At 34.9% G+C, this 16,182-nt stretch overlaps 2 protein-coding genes across 11 annotated transcripts in view; one reads left to right on the top strand and one right to left on the bottom strand.

Moving 5' to 3' along the window:
- The first annotated feature begins 195 nt into the window (after positions 1–195).
- On the top strand, positions 196–3,375 carry LOC110113205. The gene is made up of 2 exons (XM_020845676.2): positions 196–674; positions 3,247–3,375. The coding sequence occupies exons 1-2, from the start codon at positions 236–238 to the stop codon at positions 3,318–3,320; spliced, it is 513 nt and encodes a 170-aa protein (XP_020701335.1). The 5' UTR covers positions 196–235; the 3' UTR covers positions 3,321–3,375.
- Positions 3,376–6,198: 2,823 nt separating this feature from the next.
- The window catches only part of LOC110113292, a 44,535-nt gene continuing 34,551 nt past the window's right edge, over positions 6,199–16,182 (bottom strand). For 7 of the 10 annotated variants that reach the window (XM_020845818.2, XM_020845849.2, XM_020845833.2 and 4 more), the window contains 4 exons: positions 13,837–13,937; positions 8,696–8,786; positions 8,140–8,187; positions 6,203–6,621 (listed from right to left, as the gene is read on the bottom strand). In XM_020845818.2, coding sequence (XP_020701477.1) covers positions 6,583–6,621; positions 8,140–8,187; positions 8,696–8,786; positions 13,837–13,937 — 279 coding nt within the window. In that variant the 3' untranslated portion in view covers positions 6,203–6,582. Of the gene's footprint in view, positions 6,622–8,139; positions 8,188–8,695; positions 8,787–13,836; positions 13,938–16,182 lie in introns of all 10 variants that reach the window. The other 3 variants (XM_028701107.1, XM_028701108.1, XM_020845807.2) reach the window with 2 other exon arrangements.

Below are 16,182 nucleotides of genomic sequence, written 5' to 3'. Positions count from 1 at the left end.
GATATAAATTTGATGATTTGTTATAATAGTATGTATTCAATGAAATATTTCTTTTATTCAAAATAATATACAATAATTATATTAAATATCAATAAATTAATAATAAACGATTTTAATAAGATATTTTCTATTCTTTAACCCATCAGTCCATCACTGCCACGTCACCTCCACCGACCGATAAATTGGTTTTCCACATTCGAACCTGTATCCATCGCCAATTTCTTTCTGTCAGCCTATGGCGAGATTCATATCTCAAACCCTAGTCCGCGATTCCGAAATCCTAGTACGCGAAGTCGCATTCCCTGGCATTAGATACGGCATCATTACACGATCAACGCCGTCACAACTCGTTAGCGTCCGCTTACGATCCTCTCGGCCTAAGGCGAAGCAGCTGTCGGCGTTGGATTTGGGGGGCGGATCGGATGCAAGCACCGTTGAGGTCGAGGTTCTCACCTTGAAGAGGATAGAGGACGCGATCCAGAGTTTCGTCATCAAGAAAGCTGCTCCGGGGTGGCTACCCTTCGCCCCTGGCGCCTCCTATTGGGCTCCGCCTGTACTACAGGGACTCAGTGAGGTGGATATCTTCCATCGACCTGAGAATCTGCTGACGAAGGAGGAGAAGCTTTCTCGTACCACAGTCTGTGGATGGCCATCCTCTTCCTATTTTGTGGATGGTAAGGATTTTGCGTCTTACAGTTATTGATTTGAGGGGTCCTTTTGTTATAAGTTTTGTGCATTGCCTGTGTTTGGTTATTTACGCTTTGGGAATTTTATTATAAGATTTATGGTGCTTATTTGGGTCTCGGCATGGTGGATCTAGCATCATCAGTGTTTCTGCCTGAAAAGCTGAGGCTGTTCATTATTAGAACTTTGACATAATCATAAACTATGCCGCAGTAATTTTTGAGTAGAAGATTTAATTATCTGAATTGATTCCAATGGCTTTTGTTTCTTATCATAAAATTTTTTGTATAGTTATGATGAAATGAAAATGTTAGAGGATTTGAGTTGCCAGTGAATGCTGGTCAAATATGATATTGTTATCTAGTTTGAGCTCACTGTATAGTCTTGTTCATCTGTGTAATGATATTGTGGTATTCTGATTGGTGCCCAAATTTGTGTCAAAGATTGATTGATTGGTTTTCATGTATTGAAGACAAATATGTATGTATTCTCTTGATTTTGAAATTTATGTGTGTTCCTACTGTTTGTTATTGAAACATCTGCAAAACGATTATTTTCTCATTGCCGCTAGATTTTGTGATTAACTGCTGCTATTACCTTCAAAGAGAGAGTATGGGGAGGATAAATATGTTGCTACTGGTCTCTTCACTCTGGAAGATCTGGGACATTTGCTATTCACAATTATGAAGTGGAAGATTCTTCCATCCAATTTCTTTAGACTCTTTTTTTTTGGCCTTCTGATTGGCATAGACACAAGCTGTATGTAGGATGTTGCACCGGAATTCATTAGGATTGATCAATTGGTAGAACCGAGCTTTAAAATAATTTTTTTTACATCCAACTTGAGCAAGGATGAAATAAATAACGCAAATAGATCCATAATATATATATATATATATATGACCCTGCACTATAAATTAATATGTCATATGTCTGTATAACCTGAAAATCCAATAACTCCTACCAACACAATACACCATGTATTTTTGTTATTTATGTGATTACACAAAAAGAGGTGAAGAGTCAAGAGTTTGCATACAAAGTTTTGAATAGATTTTGGATGCTTAGATATCATGATAGGATTACCAATGCTTAAATGATGACCTATACTTTTGGATTATATGACCATTTATATTTGAATAATTGCATTGTTATTGCTAGAATAGAAGGGTTTAAGTGAGGGATGTAAATGAGTTGATTCAAGCTTGAATCAAATAGGCTCGAGCTCGACCTCACATATGGAGCTGAAACTTGTATCATCAATGTATTGGCAAGCTCACATTCCACTTATGAGCTCGAGGTTTCTAGAGAAGTGTTATTGGAAGTCGCAATGTGAGTTTGGTGTACAAGCTACCAATAGTGTTTGAAGGAGAATAAAAGGGAATCTTGATGATGGCAAAAGCAACATTTGAAGAAGATGAAAATGAGGATGTCGCAATGGAAGCTTGTTGGAGATGATATCAATAATGTTTGAAGGAGAAGAGGGGGAAGTTGCAATGGGAGCGGTGGTGTGCTGGCGTTTGGAAAAGAAGATAAGTTGTTGCAACAGGAGCTTGGTGAAAAGGTGAGAAGATAAAGTTGCAACGGAACGAAGAACGAAATTGGCGACATAGCATGGGAGGGGCATGCCCTAGGTTCCTAAATTGTGCGGACATGAGAAACCTTTTATACTATCTACCATAAAGGGATTTAATAAAGTTGGCTCATAAGCCAACAAGCCGAGTAAAGCTTTAGATCAAACTCGTATATTATAAGAGTTATATTTGAGCTTGAGCTCAAGCTTGTGGCTTGATAAACTTGACTTGTGAGCTTTTTAACGAGTAACTCACTTGCACCCTAGCTTAAGCTAAAGATGTTATGAACATGTAAGCTTCATCAGGAATGCTTCTTGTTTTATAGATCAGGTTGCATGATGTATTTTTTTGTTTGAAAATGCCATGTTTTGGATTAAAAAAAATTGTTCTTTTTGGAGTGATCCAGCACTTTATTCATCAATGATATGAGAAGAAACTTTTTACCGATTAGCTATCAGTTTTCTATCACCATTGAATCTTCAAAACATGCTTCAATTAGCAAAATGATTTGGTCATTTTTCTGATATAATTTACTACTCTGCTCCTATTTGTGTTTGGAGCCAATGAGCTTCAATTCCATATCTATCTTGTTTGAAGAATAGTAGAGCAGAAGCTTATTTAAGTATGTGGCCTTAAATGATGAAAATTTGGTAACAACTGGTTAATTTCATGATCATGTGTTAGAATAAAGAAAGCCATGAAACAGTCCAAAATTAGTTATTTTTAAACCTCAAGTCAACTGTAATACAAGATTTGAAGCCCACGGATTTCGTATGAATAATCTTTAGAAGAGGATGATTTTGACTTCGTTTGGGACGGCTTTCTTTCTGCTTCTTAAAGCAGTTTTTTAATACAAAATTTTTTAGGGTATATATCTTTCTAATTCCTTATGATATTTTTTATCAAATAATATTTCTGTTACTGTGATATTTTTTATTTTAGTCTATTCTGAGTCTTTTTCATCTGATCATATGGATTTATCTATCAGGTGTAATTCCTGTACATTCAACCATGATATCGACGCCTAAAGTTACAGCAATACAATCTGATGATGAGGAATGAATGACAGCTGAACAAGAAACGCCTAATGCAATTCACAAGTTGGCCTCTTTTTTCACCTGATTGATTACTATAAACCCCCCCAATTATAATCCCTTTGACTTCCATCATCCATTCTTGTAGTATCATTTTCAAAGATCGAAAAGCCAAAAGCTTTGATGGTTTGGTCACATAAAAAGGCGGCCTTCCGACGACCCAGTTAAGAGAGTAGAGGTATTAGATTTGACTTGTGTTAAGAAAGGTAGGGGTAGACCTAAAAAGACTTGGTTAGAAAATATTAGGAATGACCTTTCTTTATTAGATTTAAACGAGAATTTGGCTTTTAATAGGACACAATGGAGAAAAAGGATTCATGTAGCCGACCCCACGTAGTGGGATAAAGGCTTGATGTTGTTGATGTTGTTGTAGCTTTTGACTGCTTTATCTTTCAGATTGTTTAGATATTTCTGTTTGGTTACAATTAGTTCATTGGTTTAACTGCAGCCGAAAGGGTTGTTTTTATATCAAATGTTTTATCCTTCAAATTATAATTACATTTTTATTTTGCTATTGTATTTTTTTTTAATTATGTTGGAAAGTTTTTTTTTTTTAAATTAGATTCATTAGCATGTAATATAAGGAAATATTTATATTACTTAAAATATATATTTTTCATAATAATTTTACCATCATTTTTCACAAAAATTGCAGTGGCTCCAAACAATCTCTAAGCCTTAAGGATTGTTTTCTTAGTAAATTTTTAGTAAAAAAATTTCTTAAAAATAGTGAAAAATAATAGCAAAAAATTTATCCTAATGAAGCCTAAATCAACATCCCGATGTCAACTTTTTATGTTTCTTTAATATCAAATGCTTATTGAAGGTTTACTGATTATTGTTCATTGATATTGATAAAGACTAATAAGAATAAAGAGTAATAAAAAATTTGGTATATTACATTTTCATCTTTATGGGACCATTTAAATCAAGTAAATTTTAATTTCCTTTTTTAGTAGATTTCCATTAAATTTGTATCCGTAGTTGAATAAATTATTCTGTTTGAATATCGGACACTGTTCGGAGACCAATTTAAACATGTCACGTCATTTTTTGTTCGGTATTGGTGTTGGATATCAGGTGACGTTGCGCGTTCTGATTGGCCTCCGAAACATCCGTTTTTCGCACAGAATAATCTCTCCCCTCGTTGGGTCATTTCAATTCCAAAACTCAGTAGGTCAATGGTTCGACCATTATTCTTCCCTTGCTTGCCAAACTATTTTTCTTAACTTGATAGCACATGATATTGAGATAAATATTTGATGATATTGCCGAACACACTAACTTGTAAATATTTTGATAATATTAGAAGAAAAGAAGTAGCTGAAATGAATGCGGCTTACAATAATAATAATAAATGAAACAGTCAACAAAGCTATTGCAATACAATAACTAATTAAACAGTCGACCAAAGAAACAGTAAAAAAAAAAAGCCTAAATTTCTATCAAGTGTACAGTTTTAATACTAGCGTCAGAAATGAAACAAAAAATATTAATATGTTTCCATTATCTCGTGGAGCTGCTGCACCTGAATGCGACGTGTTAATTCCTGCCTCTATGGCAGCCTAAGAAGGTTTTATTTGGTGCAGCTTTTGACTGCTTTATCTTCAGATTGTTGCGATATTTCTGTTTGGTTACAATTAGTTCATTGGTTTAACTGCAGCCGAAAGGGTTGTTTTTATCTCAAATGTTTTATCCTTCAAATTATAATTACATTTTTATTTTGCTATTGTATTTTTTTTTAATTATGTTGGAAAGTTTTTTTTTTTTAAATTAGATTCATTAGCATGTAATATAAGGAAATATTTATATTACTTAAAATATATATTTTTCATAATAATTTTACCATCATTTTTCACAAAAATTGCAGGGCCCCCAAACAATCTCTAAAGCTTACTTAAGGATTGTTTTCTTATTATTTTTTAAAGTAAATTTTTAGTAAAAAATTTTCTTAAAAATAGTGAAAAATAATAGCCAAAACTTTTCCTAATGAAGCCTAAATCAACATCCTGAAATCAACTTTTTATGTTTCTTTAATATCAAATATTTATTGAAGGTTTATTGATTATTGTTCATTGATATTGATAAAGACTAATAAAAAAAAATTGGTATATTACATTTTCATCTTTATGGGATCATTTAATTCAAGTAAATTTTAATTACTTTTTTAGTAGATTTCCTTTAAATTTACTATCCGTGGTTGAATAAATTATTCTGTATGAGCATCGGACAGAGTTCGGGGACCAATTTGAACGTGCAACGTCAATTTTTTGTTCGGTATTGATGCTGGATATCAGGTGACGTTATGTGTTCTGATTGACCTCCGAAACATCCATTTTTCGCACAGAATAATCTCCCCTTGTTGGGTCATTTCAATTCCAAAACTTGGTAGGTCAATAATTCAACCAATAATCTTCTCTTGCTTGCCAGACTATTTTTCTTAACTTGATAGCACATAATATTGAGATAAATATTTTGATAATATTAGAAGAAAAGAAGTAGCTGAAATGAATGCCGGCTTACAATAATAATAAATGAAACAGTCAACAAAGCTATTGCAATACAATAACTAATTAAACAGTCGACCAAAATTTTAGTCCAATTATTTTCATAATTCTTAGAGGTCGAAAATATATTAGAAGAAAAGAATTTATGATATTTGTTTAATGCATACCTTCAATCTTTCCCTCTTTTGATTGATCTGCAATGCATGTTCTTCTAAGCCTCCTTTTCCTATCACATTTAAGCATTTTATAAAAACAAAATCATCACAAATTAATATTTACTGCAATAATTAGGGTTCTTACCATCCAATATTTCTCACAATGTATTCACTGTGAAACATAGAAAAATGGAAATTTAATCTTCCATATATTCTTCAATCTTCTCAAGGAATACAATTAAATGAGATCAAAGGCTACACCATTTGATTCACTACTCTCAAAAAAGTAGGCCACACCGAACATATCACCTAAATATGGTGCAATATTTCTGTTTTTTCTGTTTTTTTTTTTCAAGAGAATTCAAACAGAACTGGAAGGAAAAAAAAAAAAAATAACAGAAAATGTGGGCAGCAATACAACTAAGAAATGAAGATGGAAGGCCTGGTTGAAAATCCAAAAACCTGTAACAGCACAAGTCGTCTGTACAGGATACACAGCCCAGCAAAATTTTAATTGACCGTTGATAGCTAATTGCAATGTTCCATCCCAGATTTCAGAAGTTTTGCCTCAAACAGGTTTCACTCTGTTGTTCAGCCGACTCTTTAACTGCAAGAAACTCAATTTGTTGTAGGAGAACAATAGGTTTCTGATAGTTGTTACAAAATAAAAATAAAATTCATGATGATGCTGGGCTTATTGTAATGGTTTGATTGGTCATGAATAAAAAAATCATGAAAATAACATTTTGCCAAATACTAATTGTTTGACTTGGTTACCTTGGGAATTCGAATTGCAAGGCCTCAAAAGATGAGGGAAATGCAGAATTTGTATACAAATAAATATGAATTACTATACAACAACATAACAATAACATCGAGCCTTTATCTCATTATGTGGGGTCAACTATATGATTCTTTTTTCTCTATTTTATCATATTAAGAGTTAAATTCTCATTTAAATCTAATAAAAAAAATGTCATTTCTAATATTTTCTAACCAAGCATTTTCAGGTCTATTTTTACCTTTTTAAACATAAGTCAAATCTAATATATCTACTTTCTTAACCGGGTCATCGGAAGGCCGCCGTTTTATATGACCAAACCATCTAAGATGACTCTCTCTAATCTTATCTTCCACGGGAGCTACTCCAATATTTTCACATATATGCTCATTTCGTATCCTGTCTCTAAGTGTAAAGCAACTTATCAACCTTAGCATCCTCATCTTTGCAACACTTAATATTATGCTTCTCGTTTAATGGCCAACATTATGCACCATAAAACACTGCTAAAGCATGTGGTAAAAGCCTAATGTCACTGCCTCCAGCCAAAAATTATTTTCTTCTTCAATGGTCAAAATGTGACCATACTTGCTGCTATCGCATCAAATTCATAAACGATGATGCCAATGGCTCACGCTTTTGCAGTCCCTTCTGTGCCTCAGCCTCACAACGTCCTCTCCAACACGACCCACAATACTAATTGACTGAAGAAAAGGAGGGTTCCAATCGCCTAAAGCTGCAAAACCTAAACGAGACATTAAAAAGCGCTCGGCAAATGCTCTTGTTCTTAAACTTGCTGACCTTCCATGGTCTTCAATACGGTTTGTGATGCGAGAATGGTCATCAAGTTGATTACTTTCACGAAAAATTAAATCAAGCCAAAGAAAAATATTCCAACTATGACTATGAGACCAGGATGTTCTTACTTTTATCATTACTAAAGCGTGTGGTAAAAGCCTCGCCTAAGCCTCCAAAGGGAAAAAGGCTCTAGTAGATAAATAAACAATCATAAAGGAACTATTTGACTATAAACCAAAAAAAAAAAAATCCCACAAGCGTAAAATCTACTGGTTAAATTACTGTAAACTATATTATAATATTTGTTCAATTTTAACAACTGTTGATTTGCAGCATTCGATTAATTCATTTACTCATCCAGTTTACTTCAGTGCTTAGAACATAAATCTCAGGTTTAGGAGAAGGTAAGTGAAAAATATGTAATACAATTTGTTAGAAAATAAGAAGGAACAAGAAACATGTACGCAAAAACAATGTCACTGACAATGCCTCTTATCCAACTTAAAACAGAAAATGCAGTAACTGATGGAGTTATCTTAAACATACCATTTCAACATATTTCAAATGTTTGAGAACTTCCTCTGTATCTAACTCCTGCAGTATGGGATGATGACAAAATGATAATCTGAATTTATAAACCGTAAAAAAAAAAAAACATAAATAAAAAAATAATCTATAAATGAAAGCAATTCAAGAAGATGAATAATTTAGTTGGTTAATTAAACCTCATTAAGGAGGAAAAATATAAACAAGAAATAGTTCATACTTCATAAACATGCACAACCATTAGATGAAGCAATATTCTAGTACAACAACAACAACAACAACAACAACAACATCAAGCCTTTATCCCACTACAACAACAACAACAACAACAATATTCTAGCAATATTCTAGTACTGGGCATAAATCAATCTTCATAAAAATGTCCTGTTAAAAAAAGGTATGAGTGTCGCATCTTCCTAGAAGCTCGGATTATCTAATCCATGCAGAAACCAAAAGTGTAATATAGATGTACATCTAACCAAGAAATCATGACGCCAAGCTCCAATCATCTCTGAATTTAATCTAATCTAAGCAACCGAATAGGTTAAGCACATACCTGAGGCACAGCACAATCAGCATGTACTGGGTCCCAAAGAACAGCACAGAAACAATCCCAATCATCAGTTTGAACAGAAAAAAGTGGTGCCCTGCAACAGAAGCTTGTCATTCTAAAAAATAAACTGCCACATCAGAATTAACAGCATTATAAAATCATCAAAATTTGTCCAGCATAACACGTGAAAATGCTAAATAAGTACATTGGACTAAATAAGTGAAGCATGTGCATACAACTTAACACAAAATTTGGAACACTTCATATTACTAAAGAAACAAATAAGTACAGAAAAGTACTGAACATAAATCAAACATGAATATTTAGAATAGTGATCTATCAAAGAGGAAAGATAGTTGCCTGCAATTGACTAGTGTTGCCCACAATACCAAAAACTATAAGTGAACCAATGTACTTGATGAACAACTCAAGTTTGGCTCAATCAATACTCACACAAGTTAGTAATAAAATAAGCTTGAACTCTCTTCGAAAACTCAAAAGCTAAATGAATCAAGTTGTCAGTTATTCAACAAATAATTGTTAAATGCATGGTTCTCATATGTTATTTGATGGGACATCGCTCAGAGATTCCGACACGTGTACCGGCGAAGAGATTGTAGATCAACGGCCACGATTCAGAGTTTTTACTTTTGATGTGTTTTATTTTATTTTCAGTTTTTCCGAGTTTACCTTTGTGGGGAGTGTTTTCTTGTTGCAGCCTTAAGGGCATTTGTGTACTTTGCTTTTATTTATGTTGGAGGCCTATATATAGTGGCATTATGCTTTGTAAAAGGATGATGAATGATTATTGAAAGAAAAATTTCAGCTCTTTGGTTCAGATCTCTTTATGAGTTCTTGAGAGGAGAGACGCTAGGCGAGGGATCACGCAATACCCGTCTACCTTTGGTGGACTCCAAGGTTCGCGACTTTAGTTCTTTTATCTCTTAGCCCTTCCAACTCTCCCTCTTCCCCAACCACCACCGGCTTACTCCCCCACCACCACCCTTCATTTTCCCTAACTAGCCACCACCTCAAAACCACCAGCCTCTCCACATCTCTCTCTCTCCCCTACCACCCGGAACCAACCATTCCCCATTGGCTCCACCCAAGCTGCCGGCCACATACCTCTCTACCCAACCCACCGGCCACCTTCACACCATCCTCAAATCCTTTGACGCTAAACCCTTACCCATCCCCACCGCCGGCCAAGACCGCATAACCGCCGGCCGAAACCCTTTCTTCAAGCTCCACCGCCGGCCCACCCATTAAACCCTTCCATTATGATGATTTCAATCATCATAACTCCCTTCTTAAATGAGCTCCAAGAGAAAAGGAAAGTAATTACCTCAATTTGAAATTTGAAATTCAAATTTCAAAAACTTTCCTTATTTGCAAATCTTAATTAGGAACGTGCATAAATTCAAGTCTATTTGAAATTCAAATTAAATTGGATTTCATGACATCTTTCCTAATTCCCATGTGTTGTTTTGGAAACTCATAAAACTCTCCCCACAACTCCCTCCCCTTCCTCTTCATACCGCCGGCCTACCCATTAATGGGATCAATCTTATTGCTTCCTATTAAGGCTCGCTCCCACTTTAATTTGAATTCAAAATTCAAATTAAATCCTGCCAAATCCACTTAAAATTTTGAAATTAATTTCAGATTTTTGATTAATTTCTCTCTCCTCTTCTAACGTAATCCAAGCCCACACCCCAAACCACCCCTCCCCCTCTCCCCACTTTGGCCGCCTCCTTTCCCTTGCATCCCCTCTCTTGGGAAACCCTAGTTTGCTTATGAGACTTGAATCCAAGAGAAGAAAGCGTCCTCCTCTCCCAGCCTCATCGTCATTGGTGCATAGTCGATCCTGAAGTCGATCATGGCCTCGCTTACAACGCCCTCGGGGAAATCGACATTCTCAGCTCCCCTTTCTACGAGCCCGACTGGGAGTACAACGAATCGGTGGAAGACTACGTCAATCTCATCCTCTACTGTCTAGCGGGGACGATTGATCTTCAAAACCCAAGACGCCTTGGCTCATCATCGGTCACCCGCCGCCTCTTCCACCGTCGGCTACTTCTCCATCAACGAAGGTCTTCGGCGCCATCTTCCTAGTGCTAATCTCCTTCCTTATAGGGTTCGTCTTTCTCCGCTAAAGCCTAAGAGTGGAAGAGTGAAAAGCTGCTCAAGGTGAACTTCTCGTTATTAAGTGTTGAGTTTTGTTATGAGCATGTAACATTTACTATTGTTTTGAATTTTTGATTAAATTGTTTGGCTAATCTCAACAGCACTTCTTTGCCTAAGCAAATTAAAAATTTTGAATTCCAAAATCTATCTGTATTGCAAGCAATAATTCTATATTGGCACGTTTTGGTCAATTAATCATTATAATTTCTCAATTAACTCCTACAAGTTTCACATCATTATTTGATTAAAATTGACCAAATATATCTTATTTAATTACATGCTTAATAGTAATATATCATACATTTATTTATTAGTCTAGGGTACTTTGCTCATTCTCTTGTTTCCATGATTTCGCCTCTTGTTCCACAGTTTTGAGTTATTTTGCTTCAGTCTCACCAATGGCCTACTAGAGCTAGGGTACGAGGTCACAAATTGCATGAGTTCCAAGCTATAAAGCATTGCTGAACAAAATTAGCAACAATTAATAACAAGAAGAATCTATCAATATCACTGACTAATGTAAAATCATGCTTATCTCAACTATTTAAAGTTTCATTATTTCCAGCCAATTGTTGTCTAGGGTGCTAAATTTATTCAACACAATCATATTTAACAAACATTATCCATGTTGTCATAGTCATATCATTTCTCCTTCATAATCCCTTAATGTTGTATTTATATGTCGGTCTAATTGATACATTTTATATCCTTCTTTGTACATGTCCAACTAATCTAAATCTATTTTTATGAACTTATCTTCAATAAATACCACTCTAATCATCTATCTAATAAAGTTGATTCTAAATGATAAATTTTGGGCAAGTGTGACCTATGCCATATTGAGCACAATACCCTTAATAGAAGTGCTACGATTAGTGGATGCCGAGAAGAAACTAGCCATGGGTTTTATATATAATGCAATGGATGAGGCAAAGGAGTTGATTGCACATAACTTGGGAGGGGAGAGGAGGCTAGTTGTAGAGAGATTTGGGATATCAACGATGCTTGGTGGGAGGTCCGATTAAACCGTCATCTACATGCAGCAGCGTATTATCTCAATTCTCAATTTCAGCATTCCGCGAGGAAATCCTCAGATTCAGAGGGGAAGCTGGGCTTAACCATTGCATGGATCGGCTTATACCGGACCAAACCGTCAGGGAGCTTGCAGATTTAGAACTTGTTATATTTCGGAATAGGGAGGGATTTTTTGGTATGCAAGCATCAAGATCTACTATTGTCAAACGCTCTCCAAGTAAATCTTATTTTTTGCAAAGTAACCATACATGCATAACACTTTAATATGTTCTGATTATCATTTGTCTTCTTGAAAATAGTTGAATGGTGGATCCAATTTGGTGATTCCACCCCTGAGTTACAAAATTTTACAGTTAAAATTTTGGGCCTCGCTTGTTCTTCCTCTGGGTATGAGCGAAACTGAAGCACAGATAGTCAAGTGCAAATGAAGAGAAGAAATCGAATTTCAACACTCAGAATGAACTCCCTTGTGTATATTATGCACAACAAGAGGTTAAGAGATAAGAGGTTGAGGAACAAGAGGTTGAAGGATGATGAGGACCCTTTGGTGTGTGATGATGTGGCGTCTAATAATGAGTGGTTTATAAATGATGAGACAAATTTGTCATTATCATACCCGCAGCTAGAGGATCTAAGTGTGAATGTTTTGAGGGGCGAAGCTGATCAAGCGGGCACATCCACTAGTACCACACCACACACATCCATTAGTACTGCAACACAATAAGCAAACAAGTGTATCTCACAATTTCTTATGTGCTATTACATTTAAAATATATACAATTAACAGCACACTAATCATTCTTATTGAGTAGAGAAGAGAAAAGTGGGTAACATTAAAGATAATGAAGATTTAACATTCATAGATACAATTAGAGATGAAGATGCCTCCCTTGAAAACCAATTTAGTGATGTGACATGATTGGATTTTAGATGTTCTTTCTTATTTGTAATTTGGGAGTTTTGATAAATTTCAATTTATGGTTTTGTACTTTGAATTATGCTATGAGATGTATATATTGCATCTATTTTATTGTTTTCCACTAAGTTCACTTCTCATTTAGATGTTTTTATTGTATTATAGACTCTTACTGTTATTTACCTGCTAGAATACTTAAATTCTCATTTACGCAATTCGTCGGCCGTGAGGCTTACGCCTCACACCGCCTCGAAATTTATTTACGCAATTTTAAACCTTGATTTTAACTTTGCATCATATATTCCTTATTTGTAACTTAAGTTAAATTTGAACATGCTTCATAATACTTCCTTATTATAATAATACTAATTCAAGACAAATGTATATTTCATAACTAACTACTAATGTGATGTGTTTTGAAATGTTACATTGATAAATTAAAAAAAAATAGTTGAATTTGAATTTTATTATGAAAAAAAAATATTATTTTTAATATTTCTTCAATTTATATCATCATAATATATTTTAATGTTTTTAAATAAATCAAATTAAAATGGTGAAATTTATGCTTCATTCTATATAAAGGCCAAACATTTTCTTTCACGCTTTCGCTTATCAAAACATTGATAACGACATGTTTTTATCGTGAACCACTTTTTCATATAATTCACATCATTCTTGAGAAAAGCAGAAGACCACATATCAAAATTCTTTATAAAAAGGTGTATTCACGTCCTTTACACAAAAAATTAAGCAATTTTGACAGGCACATCTTGGCCTAATGGACATTTATATAATGATTTAAAATCTCATATCTCTCATACAAGTACATTCTTGTACATATCAAAAATATTTATAAAAAGATATTTATATTCATGTAGCTGCAACAGTTGAGCTAGTTAGCTTAGGCATGATCATGAAAACTCCTTAGGAAAATACTTAAGACGCATAAGTATGAGATAATAAGAAAATAGAAGGTAAATAAACACAAAATTATCAGACTTACCTCCGCCACTTGCCACATATATTTCCATTATCATCTTCTTCTTTGCATTGTAGCCAATTACCAATTGAACATGATTTAGAGGATTTGCTCCAACTCCAACCCTATGGAAAAAAAATTGAAAAGCTGAACCAGCAGATTCATAATATTAGCCCATAAAAAGGTAGATAGCACCGGGGCCACCCAAATTTGAGAAATGTTTTACTCAATGACAGAATTTATTGAGAGCATTCTATAGGCCACTTGATAATGGAAATTTGAAAGTTATACTAGTCGGAAAACATAAATTTGGTGTTAGTACGAGCATTTTGATGATATTAGCAGTATTTTTCTATAGAAAACGAGTTATATTCTATACTATCTATATTAGTTCGAATGGGTTCACTTTTGTGATGGCTTTTGTTTTATAGTATCTATTATTGTTGTTTTATATTTTTGCCCAGAAGAGTTAAATCTGAGGCAAAGGCGATGATTGGAAATTATGATTTAGATATACAATATCATTCAAGAAAAGCAAAAGTTGTTGATGCTTTAAGTAAAAAAGCATCAGGCAATGCATAATTGCAAACTGGTTAATTACTCAGCAGAAGCATTAAGAACATGGATTGATTGGAGTTATCCGCAGTCACTTCTGCTAATGAAATTTTATAATAATGAAGCAGATGATAATTTAGCCTACTTTGAAAAATAGAAAATGTGATGCATGACCGTAGGATGTTGATTTTAAATTTTTTTTACTTTTGGTGAAAGCCGATATATATAAGAATATGAAACTGATGAGGATGAATTGTTGAGATACAGAGGCGAGATTTATATTCCAAATGTTGACAATTTGAAAAAAGAAATTTTATAAAAAGCACACTATTCAAATAATGTCATTCATCCAATATGTAACAAGGCTTATCGAGAACTTAATGGACTGTTTTGGAGGCCAAGGTTAAAAAAAGTATAGCATAATTTGTTGCTAAACATCCTACTTGCCAAATGGTTAAACCTAAACACCAAGAGCTAATGGATTATTACAACTCTCGTCGATACCAAAATGGAAGTGAAATGAAATTGCTATGGATTTTTTATAGGGATATCAGATCATGGAAAGTATATCATGCCGATCTATTTTTGAATCATCATATGTATTTATTTTATTTATTTTCTTTATGTATTTGTTTTATTAGCATTTCCCATTTTACCCTTATGTAAGCCCTAGGGGCAATGTCGTCTTTTAGTTCTCTTTCATTGCATGAGGCTATATATAAGCCCCTTATGTTTCTTTTGAAGTTAATGAATGAATGATAATGAAAATTTCTGCACCCTTGTGTTTGTGTGAGAGCTTTGGAAAGAAATCCCTAGGAGAGGGAATCAGATCACCCACCAACCTTGGAAGTATCCGGGTTTGTGACTCTTTTCTTCCCTATCTTTTTCTCTCCCTCTCTTTCCCTCCATAACCGCCGGCCCTCACTAGCAAGTACTCCTCCCATCGACCAACAAGCACCACCACCACCTCTCCAAGCCGCCACCCATCTAATTCCCTCCACCCCTCTTGGCTGAACCCACCACCAATACACCTGAAATCCCATCCCAACCCTAACCTAGCCGCCGGCCTACCCCCTTACCCTTTGCCTCCAAAATTTCAAAGCCTGTTGATGTAGGCAAGCTTTGGGCTGCTTGCTACCTCTTGATTTTGTCCTTGAGATGTTTGTTGTTTCTCTATTTGGGGCCTTGGCTGCTCTCGGGTGGACTTTGGCTGCTTGGTTTTGAGCTAAAAAAGTTGGTTTCTACTTAGTTGTTAGCTCATAAATGTTTGAGCTGATGTTTTAGTTCATTAATTAGAAGAGTAATTGCACTTCCTAGCTCATAAAATCATAAAGGTATGTAGCTTGTCTCTTCCTATTCTTGTGTCTCATTGATTTCTTCCTTGTGAATAAAGGCTCTGCTGGTTGTCTTTTCATTTCTTCCCCTGGCTGCTTTCCCGTGAATTCCCTGCCCCGTTTCCTAGCTTGGCTCCTCGGGTCCCTTGCTGGTTGGGTTTCCTATGGCTTTTATTCTTGTTTTCTGTGCAGATTTTGGGGGCTGTTTTGCCCTGTTTTATGTGCAGATTTTGGGTATTGTTTTTGGTGTCTTTTAGCCTTCCTCTTCCCCTTAATTAATTGGTTTCAAGTGGTTGTTTGTCTCCCCTTTCTCTCATATAAATATGTGGTGTTTTTTGTTAAAAAAAGGTTGTGTGCTGATTTTTGGAAAGAAACCTGAGGGTTTTCTTGGATAGCTTATGAGCTATGCCACTTCTTCCTCTCCTTGGGAAAGCTTGCAAGCTTGTCCTCCTATCCTTCGTCTCGGAATTCCAACCTCCTT

This window comes from Dendrobium catenatum, unplaced genomic scaffold (genome assembly GCF_001605985.2).
Source record: "Dendrobium catenatum unplaced genomic scaffold, ASM160598v2 fragScaff_scaffold_1638, whole genome shotgun sequence".
In the NCBI taxonomy this organism is placed as follows: domain Eukaryota; kingdom Viridiplantae; phylum Streptophyta; class Magnoliopsida; order Asparagales; family Orchidaceae; genus Dendrobium; species Dendrobium catenatum.
The sequence above is the reverse complement of the archived record's forward strand: the minus strand, read 5'-3'. Positions and strand labels throughout refer to the sequence as shown.